The 13,098-nt window shown below is 47.4% G+C and overlaps 1 protein-coding gene across 1 annotated transcript in view; it reads right to left on the minus strand.

The window, feature by feature from the left end:
* LOC135215632 (dihydroxyacetone phosphate acyltransferase-like) overlaps window positions 1-13,098 on the minus strand; it is a gene marked incomplete at its 3' end in the record, with an annotated part of 96,658 nt that overhangs the window by 13,390 nt on the left and 70,170 nt on the right. Inside the window, 3 exon segments of the mRNA XM_064250552.1 lie at window positions 8,636-8,794; window positions 9,335-9,486; window positions 10,123-10,222. Coding sequence (XP_064106622.1) covers window positions 8,636-8,794; window positions 9,335-9,486; window positions 10,123-10,222 — 411 coding nt within the window.

The raw sequence follows: 13,098 nt of genomic DNA on the forward strand, positions 1-13,098 counted from the left end.
GCGACAAGGCGGCTCTGTATCCTTGACTGTGGGAACTTAGAGGAGCTTCCTCGGCGAAGAAACACGAGGAAATCCGCTACCTGCTGAAGATTGGCTCTGAGAGGAGATGGGGCCCCGTCTATGACACCAACCACCGAAGACGGCCGACTTCCCCTGGTACACAGCTGCAGAGGACTGACGGACGTTTCCAGCCATCTCTGTTTTGCGCAACGAAAAAGCTTCTCGTTCGCAAGAGAGGTGGATAACAGCCAGCCGTGAAGACGTAGAAACTGGGACTGCTCGGTGGTACCTCTCGACGTGTGGCTGGGCGAGAAGGTTGTGCCAACGGGAATCTCTCTCGGTTCTCTTACGAGAAGAGCCAGAGGTCCGGATACCAAATGGCTTGTGGCCAGTTTGGAAGCCATCAGGATCATCCTGAGATTCGGGATGACCAGTGCTCGACTGATCACCTTGCGAATCAGGCTGAACGGGGGAAAGCATAGGCGAGAGGTTGTCCCACGGGTGTTGAAGAGCGTCCTCTGCAGCTGCCCATGGATCCGGCACGGCCGAGAAGAACACCTGGAGCTTCCTGTTGTGCCGGATGGCGTAACAGATCCTCGACTGGTCGCCCCTACAGGTCGAAGAGCCTTTCCGCCACGTCCTGGTGTAGAGACCGTTCGGTCCTTATCACCTGATCCCGACGGCTGAGCGTGTCTGCTACTACATTCCTTCCCTGGAATGTAGCGTGCCGACAGCTCTATTGAGTGTGCCTCGGCCCACTCGTGCACCTGTCCGAGTCAACTGATTACAACGGGAGAGACACTAGGTCCCCCCTGTTTGTTGACGTAAGCCACCACCGTGGTGTTTGTCGTACATCAACACCACTGAGTGTCTCATCAAGCGGTCCTGGAACTCTTGGAGAGCAAGGAACGCTGCCTTTAGTTCCAGTACATTGATGTGAAGGTGCTTGTCGTTCTCGTACCACACTCCTGAAGTCCGCAACTCTTCCAGGTGTGCGCCCCATCCCTCGGTCGATGCGTCTGAGAGCAGCTGCATGTCCGGGGGGAGAGAGTGCGCGGAGGCACTCCTCTTGAGGGGTGGTTCCTGTCGTCCAGTCACCTGGCTAGGTCCTGCCTCACCTCCTGTGTCAGTGATCAAGGGAGGCTGGGGGATCCGTCGCCTGTTGACCAACTCTCCTTTGGTCTCCCTGAAGAGACCGCAGGTGAAGACGCCCGTTAGGGACTGGCTTCCGAGTGACGACAGGTGTCCGATCACGACTTGCCATTGCTGAGCTACCTGTTCCTGCCGAGACAGGAAGAACTGGTTGGCCGCCTCCCTGAATCTGCTACCGTGTCGATCAGCATACCCAGGTACTTCATCCTCTGCTTGTGCTCGACGATCGGACTTTTCGAAGTTCAGAGCGATCCCCAGATCGCGACAGAACTCGAGCAGTCGATCCCTGTCCTGTAGCCACCTGCGAGCGGTAGCTCGCCAGGACTAACCAATCGTCGAGATAATCCCATCAGACATATCCCGTGCGAATGGCCACAAGCAGACACCAGAGTGAACACTTGCGTGAACACCTGTGGGGCGGTTTGAGAGACCGGAGCAACGTGGCCTGAGCTGGTACACCGTCCCGTCGAGGATGAAGCGGAGGTACTTTCCGAAGGACTGATGAATGGGTATTTGTAGATACGCATCCTTCAAGTCCACTGAAAGCATGAAATCGTTCTCCTGATAGAGTCGAGCACTGAGCGTGCCGTCTCCATCGTGAACCGGGTCTGGCGAACCAACCGGTCGTGGGAGAGAGATCTATCACTGGGCGCCAGCCTGTCGTAGACTTTTCCATCAGGAAGAGTCGGCTGTAAAGCCCGGTGGTTGATCCGTACCGATTTCTACAGTTCTCTTGCTCAGTATGGTCTTGATCTCCTGTCTCCATGCTACGTTCCTTCGATGCCCCTGGAACGTACGCCTGCTGTTGGACCGGGTCCCGTAAGGAGAGATGGGGATGGGGGATTGAATTGGGATACTCGCTCGCCTTCCAGTGGAACTAGCAGTTGGAGAAAAGTAGGAGCAGGCCTCGCCTTGCGGCGATGGCCTCTAAGAGTCTGGGAAAAACGTATCGTCAGGAGAAAACGTTTTCCGAGGAGGGTTACGAACTCTCACTGTAGGTAAGGGTCTGCCGCCACTGTGAACGTCGTCTGGGTGGGGCTGATCGACAACCTGACAGTAGAGAGCCGATACCGCTCCGACTCATTCCAGTCCTCGTCGAGGTCGAAACCCTCAGGAGGACCGAAGGGGTATTTAAATACGGTGTCCGAAGACACGTATAAACGCCTCTGTCGCAGTAGAGGAGGTGAAGTAGCTTGTTCGACCGTCCAGAAACTGAGAGGAGCCTTCTTGTCCGGAGACGAGAGACTACCTGGTTCAACACAGTCGGCAAGCTCCGATCGCGGCCGACCACCGTCGATTTGGGTTCCCTCTCGGGCCCCAAAACGACTCGAGCCGAGACGTGGCTCTGATGGTGGGAGCGGCGATCCTTCCCCGAGGTCATTGTGCTGACGAATCAGCGCCGTAACCTCGGCAAAGTTCCTCTGGATCTCGGAAGTCACAGCATCTTGCAGAGTGGGACGTTAAGCCCTTCGAACAAGAGCATATTCCGAGAACCTTCCTCCTAAGAAGGCGGAACAGCGACAGCCCTCTCGGTCTTCCCCATCCACTTGCGCAATACGTCCTGGCCGGTCCAAGAACCGTGCCTGGCACGTAGGGCGTCGTGGTGGGATCATGAGGGGCGCACCCCTCAAGATTAACTCCCTCAATACCTCGCTCCTCCCGGTGTAACCCGAGGAGGTGAAGGTACGGGAGAGGCAGACCTGACGCTCCCATCGTCGCTCGCTGGCAGGACCAGCAGGCTTGGAGGGCTGCAGGCGATCGTCAACCCGCGGTGACGATCGAGCTGCAGGCCTGGTCGAACCGTCTCGCTGTGGAGAACGGCTGGACTGGAGCACAGCGGCACTGATCTCGAGTGTCAGAAGAGCTGGTGCTGGTTGCCGTACCCGATCGCTCTCTGTGAGAGCGACGGTCAGGCGACCTGCAGGCTCCACTGTCGCATTGAGACCGGTGCTTGTCCTCACGGCACGTCACATCGCTGGTTCCAGCCGTGGCTGGCACCGGCGAACGGAGGACCTCTTCCCAGCCTCAGCCCGTGCGGTCGTGGACCGTCACGTCCCCGGGTAGCCAGCTGTTCACCGCGAGAGTGAGAGCTGGTCTGGTGAGAGTCGCCTGAGCGGCTGTCACCAGTCTTCCGCCCCGTGCCGTGAACCTGACGCTGAGCGGACTCAGAGGTCTGGTTCCTGGCTGCACGGTCGCTGTTAGGCGACCGTACACTCGGTAACCTCCCGCGAGCGAGAGGCCGAGACGGACCCTGATGCAGTGGCAGAACCACTTACGCCAGGCGAGGAGTACCGGTGTTAGCCGTCCCGGTACCCCTCTGGTCCCCGTAGTCTCCTTCCTTGCGGAAGAAGAGACGGCCCCGCTCCCGAAGGAGCAGGAGGACCAGCGGAAGAAACCCTCCCGTTCCCACCGAGGTGAGACGGGTCCCGAGAAGCTCCCGAGGAAGCTTCTTAGGAGGGAGGAGGCAACCTTCTTCTTCCTCGGCTGTAAAGCCTTAGAAGTCGAAGGGGAAGAGGCGGCGGCTGACGACCATGAAGAAGATGAAGACGACGACCACGACACCTTCCTCCTCTTCTTCGTCAGCTTCCTCAGGACAGACGTAAGATTCTGCTATCCAGGGCGGAGCCGGGGCTGCTGTAGCCGAAGCCACAGGGCCCGGACGCACCTGTACAGACAGACCACAGTCTGGGGTAGTACCACCACGAACAGGGACGACATCAGCAGGTATGGGTATCTCAGGAACAGCAGGCACGGCCAGCACATCCTCGGTAGGGACCGCCAGCGCAGCAACGGCAGGAACAGCCAGCGCAGCAACGGCAGGGATCGCCAGCGCAGCAACGGCAGGAACAGCCAGCGCAGCAACGGCAGGACGGCCAGCGCAGCAACTGCCATGGACAGTCAGCCCAGAATCGGCAGGTACGGCAGGCAGCACCGGAAACCAGGAGGAAAGTGGAGCAGCAGGCAGCAACATCCTGTTACCGGCGGCGGAGGTCAGGGGCGAGTTCTAGGGCAGCGGAAGTGTGGTCGCTGCAGCGCGGCAACCACGAGCGGCGGCGGCACGCCCCCCTCTCGGTACGGTGAACGGCACTTCACAGCGGCTGTAGGCAAGACTGTTACCACGCGAGGCGAGTACCACCAGGGTGAGGAGGGGACGTCGTCACCCTGGTTGCGTGGTCACCACTCCATGGGTGACCGCAATATGCCCAGACATAGAAACCGCCGCCCCTGGACACCAGCACGCTCTGCAATTGGAAGGACGCCCATACCTCACCAAGGTCCAACCTCGTGGCAGTATCACCTGGGGAAATAAAAGTAGTAGCGTTAATGGAGGGGAAATCCCCTCGTGCGGGGGTTTGATCCCCCCGAACGAGTGGAAGACCCCTAATACAATTGTACATCGGCACCGAGCGCCCTCCCCCGCGCTCGACTGGATCGGGCGAGGAGAAGAACGCCGATAACCTCCCCCCCCCCCAAGGGGAAGAGTCATCAGTGGGAACTGAGCGAGGGGTTCTCGTTCCCCTCCCCGCACAGTACCCATGTACCCAACAAACAAAATAAGAGCTCTAGCAATCGTGCCATCGGCACGAATACAAGGCATACGGATCAATTCCTGACTGAGCGGAACTTGAACCAAATAATATTGATGCAATCAATAATAAGGAACAAAATGAAAATGCATCTTGCAAAACGATTCACTTCACAATGAAAAAAAGGGCTCGATCGAGCGCATTTGCGCCCTCGGTACCGAGCGTAAGGGTGAAAGGTTTCATTCCTTACCTTATGAATCAAGGTTTCTGGAAACCTTGATCCATAACGAATTGATGCAATCAACAGATATATGAAAATGAAAAGCACTACTGCGCTTGCGATTTCACTTCATACAATCAAAAAGAGAAGGATCAATTCCCATGAATAACGGAACATTGATCCCAGTCAACAATGCAATCTCAATAACAAAATGAAAATGAAAAAGAAACTGTACTTGCGATTTCACTTCATTCAACATAAAAAGGGGGGAAGGATCAATCTCCGGGCAAGCTCGGAAAACTGATCCAAATGAGTATTGCTACAATAAAATCTATGAAAATGAAAAAGAATACTGTACTTGCGATTCCACTTTCATACTGAATAAGTTTCCGTGCCGATAGTATTCGTTCGGCAACGGGCACATAGGTCAAAAAAATATAAATGAAAAGAGTACTTACTACGATTTTCATCTACACATTTCTAACCCAATATACGCTCGGAGCGAGCGCTCCCGCCCTCGGCACCGAGCATACACAATACGAGGATCATTCTGGGAAAATGAATTCCCGCAATTACGCCCTTCAGTCCCGGCACTCGGGTAATCGGAGAGCGTTGTGCAGCAAGATCCTTTAATTCACAATTGAATCAATGAAATGATTGTACTTACAATTCAGTTTCACTAGATACATCGAAAAAGAAAAACACAATCATGCGAAAGCAAACGACGATGAAGCGGGCAGAGAGCGATGATACACGTCCACACGCCAGCAGGCCGAAAGCAAAAGTGATTTGTTTACCTCCCAGTCGCGCGCGCGCGCCTGTCGGACAAGCAGTTAACTACCGAACCCCTTGTTCGAAAGCTTACGACCTATCCAGCTGCCGCTAGTACCTTCTATTGTAAAAGGAACCGAAGGTTTGTATGCCGGTGTCGGAACAAACTCCATGTAATTCGAGCAGAATTGAGACTTGGACGCCTTGAAGCGTCAACAAACAAGTCGAAAAAATCTGCCTCTGTTGTAGAAGGGAGAGCGATACCCATATTCTCTCCCGTCTTATACCATATGCCTCTTTTCCCAGCTAATCTTGCTGGAGGCATGCAAAAGACTGTCCCTGACTAAGTCTTTCTTAGACTTCATCCATGAGTCTAAGGCTGTAATGCCCGCTTCATCGAGATGGTGGGTTTCATTTTTAGAAAAGACGAGGGCTCTGTCTTAGACACTAGAAAAGAGCGAGCTCGGAGAAGGAGGAGCAGCAGGAGTCAACTCGTCTCCATACTCCTCAAGAAGCAGGGTAGTCAAAACCTTATAGTTGGACAAACCCTCTCTTCCATGATCTTCATCATCCGAGTTTTCCTCCAACTCGGGATATATCTGAGTCTCCGTTCTCCTTTCTGAACTTTCCTCTTCTGGAGGAGACAAACTCCTGATAGGAGAGGGGCTAAGGGAATGATACTCTTTCCTTTTTCCCGTTTTAAAAGACTTGGAAGGCGTCACAAGCTCCGGCTTCTCTTGAACTTTAGAAGACGCCTTGTATGACGCTTCCCGTTCTCCGAAGCGTCATGGCTGACGTCTCTTGCTGACGTCTTGATGACGCTTCGCGCCTGGAAGACGCTACCGCTCTCTAAAGGCGTCCTCTCTAAAACAAAAGACTGTCTTTCGTTTTCTCTGGCTTTACCAAACTCTCGTAAGCCCCCGTTCTAGCTCTCGAACTCGAAGCTTCTGCAAGACGTTAGCAGTTTCACGTCTGTCTGACGCTTCTCGAGCAGGTGAGAGAGGACGAGACTTCTTAATTGGAAGCGTCACGTCCTTGCCGACGGGGCGCTAAAACTCCCACAAGAGATGACAGTTGTTCCATGAACCGCCATAATTATCTTTCTTGACGCTTTCTCCCACGTCTAGTGCATGTTACGCCTTTCGTCATCACTCGGGGAAGAAGAATGAATGGGGTCACTTGTCCGCACAAGCGTCAGGTGACGCTGACGCCACCTTCGCTTTCTTAATAGCAGACGGGGCGTCATCTGAGAAGCGCTCTGGCTCGAATCTATGTCGGGCTTCATATGACGCTTCAGCTGGTCTCGATAAGTTCGACTCCTTCCACCCTCGTTTAGGAGAGGGAGAGGGAGAGGACGAGAAACACTCGCGAAGGACGCTTTTTCTATAGCGCCCTTGAGACCGCCTGCCATGGCAAGCCAGAGCTAAGCTGAAGAAGGGACGTCTGACCGTTGGGGATTCCCCACGACCTCCTTAAGGCTTTCGACTTTCCTTCTCCTCTGGGCATGGGAGCTTGGAAGAGGTCTAGGCCTGGGAGCGTCGCAGGGACGATCAAACGCCCCCTCCACAAACTGAGAGAACTCACTTCACTGAAATGTTCACTATCACTAGGCCTTACCTTTGGAGTCAGCCATCTTGGACTTCATGTCTCTAATAGTAGCTTTCAGATTGGCGATTTCCGATGCCGAATCCGAAAAAGCACTCTGAGAATGAGATATATAGGGAGAATCTACATCAGTAGGATTAGAATTATCCGTGAAAGGCTCAATAGGCCTTGAACTCACACCTTTCAGCCGTCTAACTCTATCCCTCTCTAACTTCTTCAAATAAGAAGTCAAAGTCTTCCACTCTTCTGCATTCAATCCCTCGCATTCCTTACAAGTATTAATAGCAGAACACTGAACCCCCCTACATTTACGGCATACAGTGTGAGGATCAACCGAAGCTTTCGGTATCCTCACCTGCAGCCTACATTCACACACATTCTCACACTCACATTAGAATCAGACATACTGAGAAAAATCCAAAAGAGTTATTCCAAAACAGTCCACAGTAGCGAATGCCAAAACACGATCCAAATACGTCACCAAAAAGCCGAAAAAAAACGTTGATCAAAGGTTGAAAAATGACTCTAAGTCAGGAGGTAATAACAACAATGTTGATACCACCGGCGACAGAGAAAATATGATAGAAAAACAAAGGGGATGGTTCCTAGTCCTGCCGCCCAGGGCAGGCCGGTAGATCACCTGACCTACCTGTAGCGAGTGGCGCGAAATTTGAATTTCTCGGGGCGGGGACGACGGAGTCTTAGCTATGTATATATCTGACAGGTAAGTTGATTGTATGAAAATGTTATTATCATAATTTAATCATAAATAAAGACCCCTTTGCTCAAAAATCGTAGCCTGGGGCACTGCGTCAGGCTCCTTCTTACACAACACTCTCTCTCTCCTTCACTAACTCCGCTAATATTACTGAGATTTTCTTCTTCTGTATGTTAGCGAGATGTTTAGCTTGTCTTTTCCTCTTTGGCATGATGAGAACCTTGCCAAAAAAAGAAAAACAGACGTAAAAGACAGCGAATGTCAGAGGTGAAACTCGAACGTATATATCCTTTTTCATGTTTCTGCTTGCACTAAAGGGTGTAAATCTTGTCTTCCTGTCTTGTGACTCATGGAATCTGTACAGATGCTATTGCTCACAATTTATTTGATAATAATTATCAACATTTATGATTAAAAAAACTGCATTTTCTTGTATGGATCAATGTTTTTGACTTACTGAGTTACTTTTACTTATTACCCTGTAACTATGAATGTAAGAGGAATTTTGACAAAATATTTCGTATACACATTCTCCATTGCCACACAAAGCTCCATGGACTTTTTCAGGATTTTGCATTGTTTGCCCTATATTGGCTGGCTGGTGTCCTTAAAATTTAAGAAATATGCACTTGAGATACAAACCTCACTTTTTCCTAAGGGGACCAGATGAAAAGGCATTGACGCACTTAGATGCCTCTCAACTTGGGGCCCAAGAAAACTTCGAACCGACAGTGGATCGCCTACATGTATACATATATTTCCAAAGCTTTCTTTCAGAATGCTAGTAGCTTTCAGTAATCCCTGTATAAAATTTGAAATAAAAATTAAATTAACTACTGCGTAAAAAAAATGAAAAATATTGCAACATATTCAGTTTAAACTGCAATTTATTCAAAGATGTGTGATAAATGATTTAAATCTTTTTAATAACATGCAGAACTACTATATACAGTGGACCTCCAGTATTCGTGTTCTCCAAATTCGCGAACTCACACATTCGCGGATTTCTCTCGGGAACATTTCCCCGCATTATTCGCGGAAAATTCACACATTCGTGGTATTTTTCTATGAGAAATATCCACAAATTCCTGGTTTTTTTATCAATTTCATCATAAAATGCACTTTTTGTAATAAAACTATTAAAAAAACCAAGTATGAAAATTTTAAATGGGTTCTTAAGTTTTAACTAACAAAATAGGCTGTTTTTAGCGTTTTTACAGGGGTTACAAACATTCACAGGGGGGTCTGGTACGCATCCCCCGCGAATACGGGGGGACCACTGTACACAACTAAGTCCTCACAGCCTTGGTAAAACAGAAATGTAAAAACAAAATAGCTCACTGAAGTTGATTCTGGAGGCTTTGGGACACCAAGGAGTTCATATGCATAAAGTTTCTCTTCAAGTGTTCGATCATAAGATATGCTAATGGGAACAATTGCTAGGTCTGGAAGTCTACCTCGTAGCCAACACTCTAGAACACATCCTAAAAGACCTAAAAGAAGAAGAAGAAAAAAAAATTTAAAATCACCATACAATATACGTACTACATAAATGAAACTGAAGATTTTTTCTCACCTCCTGCTAATTTTACCCAAAATTTATTTTGATTGATTTTAAATTTATATTACCAACGTAGCTAGAACCTTTTTTTCTACTTAATTCCTCATGTTTCTAAACAAGTATTTTCATCAAACTGAGATACAAAAGATAACACCAACATGAGGTGGAAAGAAATCTGTAGTTAATGAACCAATCTGGGAATACTTAGGTAACTATGGACCACTAATTACAAGAGAAAAATGTTTGCAATCTGGCAATACGTATAGGAATACGCTATGTGTTCTAGTACAAGCAAACTTCCTAAGTGTTTCTTTAAGTGAACAAAGAAGCAAACATAAAAACAAATACAAATCTGTATAAATGATCTGTACACAATCAAATTCATGTAAACAATGATTCAAAGGTAAGGTAAATGTTAAGATAAGTTCTTTTCTATGTATTATTTAACTTGGTCAAATCAGATCTAGATTATTGCAGTGGGTTACCTACTTTTATTACTACCAAATCCATGATAACTGAATGATACAACAAAGTTACACATCTGTAATACATGAATGTTACTGCTTACCAAGCTTTGGGGGTAATGATTTTCCGCTACGACTTCTTGTACCCTCTAAGAAAAATTCCATGGGAGAACCAGTATATTCAACCAAATTTTGAACATATTCCTATGGAAGAAAAGATTGCTTGCATGATATTTTATATTCCAGATGAAGTTAAGGTATAATCCTAAAACTATATACTTTAATATGTATACCCTTCAATCTAATGCTGGGGTTTTAAGTTACAGAAATTGGTTAAACACAAAAATATAGTAAAATTACTATAGCCATTTGTTGCAAAGAAATGCTATATATATTTTAAGACCCTCTCAACAGATACTAAATTCCAAATGCCACATATCAAACACAATGTAATGTGCAGATTTGTAACTTTGTACCATTTCACAATATAGTTGGTTTAAAAGTCTTACTGCACTTGGATAAATGTTTTATTACTAGCTGTAAAGCATTCTGAATCCTGAATCTCCATGAAATCATATAGTTTACCCTATAAAGAATCTTGTAAAAATAGACCAGAGAATAAAGTAAAAACTTACAATTCAAAAATCAATCCACACTTTAAAACATTCTTTGAAACTTTAAACACAAAAACAAATTATAAATATGTATATGACAACGAAAATAATTTTTTATTTTAGCTCTTACTACAAAACATGCTGCATTTTTCATGTTAGGAGCCTCTGCGCACAAAAGGTTATGTCCTCAAGCAATCACAAGAACAGAAAAATGTCTCGAAGGGGTTAAGTATACGATAATCAGGTTTGGGTTCTAGGAGACTTGTGAGGCCTACACCTTTCAATCTCATCATAACAGGTACTTACTGTTACTCTTCAGTGGCTATTTCAAAGAGTTATGACTGCTCATTTGGCTACTGTAAAGGAGACTCTTTAACGAGGGTAAGCAACTCTTCTAGAGCTAGTCTCTGCAAAATCAAATCAGTAACTCTAGTCTTTGGGCAGTGTCTTTGACTCTATACCAAAGTTTTCCTCTCAGGCTAGAATTCAAGATCTTTGAGGGTATGCCCAAGCAGACTTTTCAGTCAACTTTCTTTTTATTTCTGGTTTTCCAAATGGCGTGTAGCACACAGGCTAACAAAGAAACAGGCTTGGGAAGGAGAGCACAAAAGCAACTACCCTCCAAGGCAGTCAAAGAAAGACTGACGTGTCATGAGGTACCAAGCCCGGTCAGTGACCAGCTTCCACCTCATATACGCATGAGTTGCCTGATGCCAAAGATTCCTTGCTCTATAAGCTTTGATTGTTTTAACCAGTTACCAACTGGCACTAGAAGATTATCCTATTGTTGAGACCGAAGGTTTGTTCCACATATGAACAACTTTTATTTGTGCTCTTTCTATTGCGATACAGTTAGATGACACTAGTTCTTGCTAGTCTTCTCACCATCATGGCTGAAAGATAGGATGATAGATAGGCTCTTTTGTTTTTGTGGGCAATCAAAATTCCAACCATATTGAGTGGTTAACTTCTGTTTTCTTTCAGGTTACCACAGCTTAAGTAATTTTGATTTTAATCTTGAATCCATTTGGAGCAGATTATAGAATACTCATAAGTTACAAAAAGGAAAAATTTTCTAAGACAATTTGTATTTTTCATAGCTACAAACCTTCGGTCTTAACAATAGGATAATTTCTAGCACCTAGCTGGATCTGGTTAAATCGCAGATGAAAGCAAGGAATCTTGTGAGCTCTGGCAACGCGTGCATATATCGGGTAAAGAGTGGTCAAGAACCATGCACCTACGCCAGCGCGTCAGTCTTTCCCAACTCAGGATGTCTTAGCAGACCGAAGGGCGGCTAGAGGTGGGCAGTATAATGTTAAGACCTTCGGTTTGTAGCTATGAAAAATACAAATTGTCTTAGCAAATTTGTCATTTGTGCATATGCGAACAAACCCTTAGTCTTAACAATAGGATAGACTCATACTTGGAGGGAGGTACAAGACATCCTAAACCGGCTGGGGGCCTACCCACCAGCCAACTCTAGAAGAAATAACTTCTGGAGAGGGACTGAAGCCCGTGAGAAGCTAGATAAACTGAAATCTAACTACCCAACCACTGAGTGACGTAAAATGATATATGGGAGAATCATTGTATAAGGAAACAAAGAGAAACTTTGACTGTCCAATAACAAACCAACACACCGGGGTTTGTTATCACTCCGAACTCTCCCCTTGTAAAGGAGTGGAGCATATGCTACTGAATAGAGGGTTGGATATTTGTATACCAAGAGAACACACTATCTGTATGACTACCTTACTCACCTGTATCAGACCAGTCCAGCGAATGACGTGTCTATTCCTTAACCTGCCTGAAGGAAGAAGGAAATGTACAAGAGACAGAAAGAGACCAGCCAACTCTCTCATTCTCTCATCCACACAATCATCTTAGGTAAGATACAAAAGTGCCCTGTTAAGGGTAACTATGAGTTACACAACCTGTTGGGCAGCCACCACAGGACCCAGGGAAAATGCGTCTGTAGATCTGTGGGCAACATCCTCAAGGTAGAAAGAGGTGAACATGGACTGGGGTAACCAAGTACCAGCGCTCAGCACTCTACGTACAGCCAAGTTCTTTTTGAAAGCCAGAGAGGGACCAATACCCCTAACATCATGCGATATAGCCTGCACAGACATGGTGGTGGAATCATCAAGAGTCAAGTAGTATGCCTGTTGATGGCTTCCCGTATCCAAAGAGATAGTATTCTTCAACACCTCTTTCTTTGCACGTCCTGTGCTAACAAAAAGTCTGCAGCAGAGTGGTCTAAGGTGCTTTGCCCTTTAAAGAAAGCAACGCAGGGCCCGGACAGGACACAACAACAGCTGTTGAGCATCACCACCCACAGTCATTTAGTGATGGAATGGAAAATAAACCTATCATCATGCACAGAGGGATTTTGGGTCTTGGCCATGAATTCTGGGACAAATTTGAAGAACACCAACCCCCAACCCCTGGTGTGCTTCACAT

Source organism: Macrobrachium nipponense, chromosome 5 (genome assembly GCF_015104395.2).
Source record: "Macrobrachium nipponense isolate FS-2020 chromosome 5, ASM1510439v2, whole genome shotgun sequence".
Lineage (NCBI taxonomy): Eukaryota > Metazoa > Arthropoda > Malacostraca > Decapoda > Palaemonidae > Macrobrachium > Macrobrachium nipponense.